Source organism: Monoraphidium neglectum (assembly GCF_000611645.1).
Source record: "Monoraphidium neglectum strain SAG 48.87 unplaced genomic scaffold scaffold00793, whole genome shotgun sequence".
In the NCBI taxonomy this organism is placed as follows: Eukaryota; Viridiplantae; Chlorophyta; class Chlorophyceae; order Sphaeropleales; family Selenastraceae; genus Monoraphidium; species Monoraphidium neglectum.
Window position 1 is genome coordinate 4,239 of NW_014012835.1, and position 6,074 is coordinate 10,312.

Consider the following 6,074-nt stretch of genomic DNA (forward strand, 5'->3'; position numbering starts at 1 on the left):
CCCCCGCCGGCCTGGCGTCGTGTTGGCAGTGCCCCCCCTCCGTTCCCCGAGAATCCCATGCTACCTCCGCCAGCCGCGGGACCTGCCCCAGCCTGCGACCGCATCGACCCCCCTGCCCCGCTGCCATGAGGGCGGCATCCCCCCCCCCCCACACACACGCACACACCGCGACGACGTCGTTGAGGCCGGGGCAGAGGCCGCCGCATGTTACGATGGCCGCCGTCGTTTGCTTGGGGTCGTGAAAGATGGTGGCGCGCGCGCCTGCGAGTTCGTTGACGCGTGGGCAAACCGATCCGCGCAGGGTCAAAGGTCGGCGCGACTCCGGGAGCCGCGGCCCGCGGGCAAGCGAGCCGCAGCGGCGGACGACTGCTTTTTGAGCGGCGCGTGCGCCCGTCCGGCTTCCAACGCACAGCGCAGCACGGCCCTCGCCCTGCAGCCGCACGTGCGACCGCCCGCGCCATCCAACCACCCACCAACAGAAACAACGACCCTCTGCACCCCCTCACCCGCGCGGATGGCCCAGGGTGGCAGCGGCGTCACCAGCTGCTCGAGTGACGCCTCCATCCAGTTCACGCTCTGCTGCGTGCCCTCGTCATTCAGCACCGCGGTTGACGTGCCGCACGCGCCTGCCGACAGCAAGCCAGAGGGGCCGCAACTTCGTTCGCCGCTCTGTCGAGGGCCTGGCCGACGCCGCGCGGCGCGGCGCGGCGCCGGCCGCTGGCCCACAGCAGCGCAACTGTGTTTCCTGTCCTCAGCTTCCCGAAAAGGGGCCCCGGAGCCCCGGCCTCCAGCTGTTCTGCAGCAAATTGCAGCCGCGCTTGCAGCTCTGCAATCCATGCGTGCACCCCTGCCGCCCTGCTACTGAGTGTCCGCTAGTCGGAGGCCCTGCCGCAGCAGCAGCAGCTACCCCGCACCTGCCGAGGTGCCCGATGCAAACTGGATGCTGCTGAGCGCCACCCTGTCGCCGTCGTCAACTGGTGGTGTGGGTAAAAAAATGGCAGGAGGACACGGGTGGGCCAGGCTGGCCACTGGTCATTGATTACAGCCAACGTGGTCGGAGTGGAAGACCGATGCAGTGTGAACCCACAAGAATCTGCAGCATTGTCCTGGTCCGCGTGCATGCGTGGCGAATACGCCTCCGAGAAACAGCGCTGAGCCTTCCTGCGCACCAAAGCCGCCGCCGAAGTAGTTGTGGACAGCAAAGGGGCTGGGCCTGCGCGTGGAGGCGGAGGGGCAGGGCAGCGTCGGTCCTGGGGCCATGGCGAGGCGTGCGGCTTCTGCGGGCCGCGCTGCCGCTGAACAACCGCAGAGCATCGACTGGGCATTCGCGATCGAGCGTGCCGCCTGCAGAGAGCCAAGCGGCCGACCGAAAGAACCTGGCGCCTCGTGGAAATCGCGATGAAGCTGCCGCCCGACTGATGGCGTTGGCGCGCCCTCGCTGGGCGGTTTTGGACACGCGGCTCGACCAGCGGCACGTGCAAGTGGTCACCGCGGGGCGTGGGCCGCTGCATGCGGCGGTCTGCGTCGAACATGACTCACCTGGGAGTCAGGACGTCCCTGATGTCGGGGATTGCGAGGTAGTCATCGTATCCAGGGATGACTGCGACAGTGCGCGACGTGCGCGGCGGAGCAGCGCGACCAAGTGGCGGAGCATGGGGCGGGCAAGGGTTGTTGGCCGGCGGACAAGCGACACACGTCAGCGGGCGCTGCTCATCACCACGGTGCGCTGCGGGCCATAGTGGCAAGGGCCTGCGGCTGCCTCCTTTTCCGCGCAGGGGGGATGCAGGGACGCCGACTGTGCGTGCAGATTCCGCAGCGGGCGCTGCGCACTCACGTGGCGCCGTCAAGCCTGGTGGCGCGGATCGGCGGACCACCGCGTGGCGCGCGCCGCCGCCAACACGAGCACCGACATTAGCACGCACAACTCGCCCTTGAGACGCAGAGGCCTGCATGCTGTGACTCGATCGATACCAGCGGACCTTGCAGGCGCGGAAGTGGGGTACGGTCAACGAAGTCTAGCTGGAGGCGATTTAAACTAGGTATACTTGTGATCTGTCCGGGTGCGGCTGACGAAAGAAGGCTAGATCGGTCAATCGCGGCCAAACCCCTTTGATCCAAACAGCTTACGGCGCGTTCATACAGTGTCTCACTTGCAATCCGACAAGCTCGAACGGCCCACCTCTGAGATTCGGCGTGTGGTAACTGGTGTGTCACCCTGGTGACCCGCGCCACTGCATCAGCTGCCCTGGGTCTTCTTACGACCGTGCATATACATATGATAGTTTTTTTTACTTTCTCATCGATTGATCAAATCGGCTCTTGCTGCCAGAACGCACCTGCACCCCCTGTCTTGACGTCCCGAGAGCGCCACAATAGCGTTGAATCGGCGCAAACGCCTTCAGCAAACATGGGTGAGCATCAAGGCTTGAAAATCAGGCCTAGCCTTGATCTGAACTGCGGCGGCGAGATGGCAAGCGCATCTGCCATGCTGAGCGTGCACGCTCAGCACATGGGCGGTTGTTACGGCCCGCCGCACGCCTCTCGGCCAGCGCGATTCGCGCCTATTCCTCCTTGCCTGCGACTGCCCCCGCACCCGCAGCCCCTGTCATCCCTGCGCACGCGGGTCGCCCGGGGGAGGACGTGCCTGGCGTCAGCAGCAAGCACAAGGGCATCGCCGGGCCCATCCAGGTGCGCGCGCTCGCACCTGCGCCTGCGCCTGCGCCGGCTGTGCCGCCACGCACTAGATGCCGCCAGCCTCCATCCGCCTGGTTGCCCCCAGTCCTCAGCATCAAACGGCACGCACGCACCACTGCCAGTGGTTGGTGTTGGTGCGGGCTCGTTGCAGCATGCGCCGCACTCCGCTCTTCATCAGGGGCCGCTTCAAGGGCCCCTCACTCCAGCTGTGCGATCTTGCTGCACTGGCGCTGCGCCAGTCGCTCGAGGTTAGAGGCCTTACTGACACAACCCGAGGAGACAAACACAGCCCGTACGCTAGCTTGCAATCACAACACACCCATCTGTCATGTGAAAGGCATCTTCTTGTGAACAACCTCCCCGCACTCCTCTTCCCGCTTGCCGCCCCAATTGCAGGTCCCCTCGCGCCTGCTCATGGGCCCAGGGCCCAGCAACGCACACCCGCGCGTCCTCGCCGCCCAGGCGCTGCCGCTGCTCGGACACATGCACCCCCACTTCTTCAAGGTGACCCCTGCCCCTGCTGGCGCCTGCTGGGGCAGTGCTGGGGCACTGCGGGTCAGCTGCTGGGGCACTGCTGGGGCACTGCTGGGGCACTGCTGGGGCACTGCTGCAGCACTGCTGCGGCACGCTTACGATTTTGCGCGGCTGGGGCACTGCTGGGGCAAGGCTGGTGACCTGACAGACTGGGGTCGCGGGCAAGAGCCTTTGTGCCAGGAACAGCAGCAGGGCCTGTGCAATGCCGGCTGGCGCGCTGGGCCTCTCAGTTGTTGGAAGTTGCGCCAACCGCTGCTGGTGGCTGTGCACGCACGTGACGCCCCTTCATCATCATGTCCAGCCCTCTCCCCGCCGTCACGCCACCCTCGGATCGTGCGAACCCCTCAGATCATGGACGAGATCCAAGGGGGCCTGCGCTACCTGTTCCAGACCGACAGCCCCTACACACTCTGCATCTCGGGCACAGGCCATGCTGGAATGGAGGTGACCGCACGCCGCGCCCCGATAGAGCCGCACGCAGTGCACCCGTGCGCTCGCTCACGCGCATGCCACCGCCCAGCAGCGGCGCTGCAGACCCGCACGCGAGAGACGCGGGAGGCGCTGTCCCAGCACCGAAGGGGACCCCCGGGTCTCGCGCCGCGTGGCGAGGCGGTCGCGCGCCGACACGTCGGCGCGGCGCGCTGGGACTCCGTGCCCCTGTCCCAATCACTCTGAGCCCTCACACACCCTCCAACAGAAGTAGTGATGCCTTCATGCCGCTCTTTTGTGACACGCCATCACGGCATGCGTGTACCATAAATCACTTCGACCCACTCACCCATTCATGCTGCTCGCCATTGCCTCGTCACCTGTCTGTGTGACGAGTACCCCCCACCCACCCACTAACTTATGCGTCCAGGCCGTGATTGCAAACCTGCTTGAGCCGGGGGACAAGATCGTCGTTGCCAACAACGGCATATGGGGCGAGAGGGTGGCGGACATGGCCGGCCGCTTCCGGGGTGAGGCGGGCGGGCGGGCGCGCGGGGCCGCGGCGGCCGTCTTGTAGGATCGGGCGGGGGCCGGCTAGCTGGCTGGCATGGAGGTGGGCTACCGGGCGGCAGGCGGACGGGCGCTCCCGTCACGCCCGAGCGGCCAGCTTCTGGACTTTGGCGGCCCTCCTCCATCACACCCCACCCCTCAAAAATTGTTTGGGACTCCCGGGTCATGCCAATCACATCCGTCGACCCCGCCCGGCAAGGGGCCTCACTAGGGCCGTCCCAGGCACCTTATCGACGCACATGTAGTCAGAGGCCTCTCCCCCGCGCCCACCTTCTAGTCGACGCCTGCTCCCGCTCGCGCCGACTCACCTCCCCCTTGCGCCCCGCCGACCGCCTGCCGCCCAGCCGAGGTGGTGCAGCTGAGGGCCCCAGCGGGCAAGACCTTCTCCACAGGGGAGCTCAAGGCGGCCCTGGAGGAGCACAAGCCTGCAGCCCTCTTCCTGGTGCAGGTAAGGGTGTTTGATTTGGTGTTTTTTTGTGTTTTGGGAGTCAAGCTCAAGTGATGGGCACAGCTGGTTGTGCGCATGTTGGTGCTGCATGTCCACAGCGTGCCGGCGTGTGTACGTGCGTGTGTGTCCGGGACCTGCACGAGGGGAGGGGGTTGTGGGTGTTCTAGCAATAGTAGGCGTTAGTTGGGTGGGGCCTTGACGTTAGGGCGGCGCGGACGGCTCCCCGCCTTCGAGCGCCACGCTCCTCCCCGTCGTCGGCCCCGCCTGCGCGTGCTTGTGCGGCGCGCGACCCGCTGCGCATAACGCGGGAACCTGTCTGGTGCACGGGTGAAGAGGCAGCTGTGCCCGCAAGCGCAGTGCCTCTGCCTGTCCTTGGGCCTGCTGCCGCAACGCACACGCACGCCGCCCCCTGTGCCTGGCCGCCTTCACCTTCAAAGGCCAACCTTGTGAGCATGCATGGCTCCAGGGGCAGGCGACTGTATGACGCCGCAACAATCCTGCCCTCCTACATCTGGATCCTTGCCCGGGTCCTCCCTCCAAACCAAAACTATGCCGGCAGGGCGAGTCATCCACAGGCGCCCATCAGGCCCTCGGCGACGGCCTCGGCGCAGCCTGCCGCGCCGCGGGCGCCCTGCTGATCGTCGACACTGTCGCGTCCCTGGGGGGCGTCCCCTTCCTTGGAGACGCTTGGGGCGTGGACGCGGCGTACACGGGCAGCCAGAAGTGCCTGTCCGCGCCACCGGGCGCCGCGCCGCTGTTCCTGGGGCCGCGTGCGATCGAGAAGCTGAGGGGGCGCGGGACGAAGCCGGCGACATACAATCTGGATCTCAACCTGATCGGGGACTACTGGGGCTGGTTTGGCAAGCGCAGGTGCGGGTTTGGTGGGGTCGCGGCGTGGCGCAGCTGGGGGGAACGCCGCGTGGGCGTGGCTGCTGCCACCGGGCTGTTCTGCTGTGCAGTGAGCGCTGTAGGGGCGGTGGCGCCTGAAACGACTGTGCAGCGTTCCGCTCCACCCACGCCTGTCGCTATCTGTGGATCCACCCCTTGCCAAACCCCTAACCCTCAACCCCTTGTTTTTGATAACTTTTCACAACTCCTTTCTGGTCTCACTACAATCAATCTCTCGTTCTCCCCAGCTACCACCATACCGGCATGGTGTCTATGTGGTACGCCATGAGGGAGGCGCTGGCCATCGCAGGGGACGAGGGGCTGGAGGCCATGTGGGCGCGCCACTCGCAGGTCAGCCAGAGTGGGAAAAGCAAAGGGGCCACCGGCGCTCCGCCACGGGCGCGAGGCAGCGCCATGCGCCGCCGCCTGCGCAGTCCCCCTGCTGCTGTCCTGCTGGCCCGCTCCCAACCGCACAGCCGCCCTGCCCTTTCGGCACCCCTCCCCCCCCCCC

General features: G+C 66.6%; 2 protein-coding genes across 2 annotated transcripts in view; one reads left to right on the top strand and one right to left on the bottom strand.

Annotated features, from left to right (window-relative positions):
• Positions 1-1,952, bottom strand: part of MNEG_5364 (hypothetical protein) — a gene marked incomplete at both ends in the record, with an annotated part of 5,670 nt that extends 3,718 nt beyond the window's left edge. Inside the window, 6 exons of the mRNA XM_014046157.1 lie at positions 165-261; positions 507-626; positions 915-974; positions 1,170-1,213; positions 1,540-1,600; positions 1,835-1,952. Coding sequence (XP_013901611.1) covers positions 165-261; positions 507-626; positions 915-974; positions 1,170-1,213; positions 1,540-1,600; positions 1,835-1,952 — 500 coding nt within the window. The remainder of the gene's footprint in view (positions 1-164; positions 262-506; positions 627-914; positions 975-1,169; positions 1,214-1,539; positions 1,601-1,834) is intronic.
• An 894-nt stretch (positions 1,953-2,846) lies between these two features.
• Positions 2,847-6,074, top strand: part of MNEG_5365 (Serine--pyruvate aminotransferase) — a gene marked incomplete at both ends in the record, with an annotated part of 4,863 nt that continues 1,635 nt past the window's right edge. Inside the window, 7 exons of the mRNA XM_014046158.1 lie at positions 2,847-2,942; positions 3,091-3,198; positions 3,577-3,672; positions 4,088-4,187; positions 4,572-4,675; positions 5,235-5,545; positions 5,812-5,914. Coding sequence (XP_013901612.1) covers positions 2,847-2,942; positions 3,091-3,198; positions 3,577-3,672; positions 4,088-4,187; positions 4,572-4,675; positions 5,235-5,545; positions 5,812-5,914 — 918 coding nt within the window. The remainder of the gene's footprint in view (positions 2,943-3,090; positions 3,199-3,576; positions 3,673-4,087; positions 4,188-4,571; positions 4,676-5,234; positions 5,546-5,811; positions 5,915-6,074) is intronic.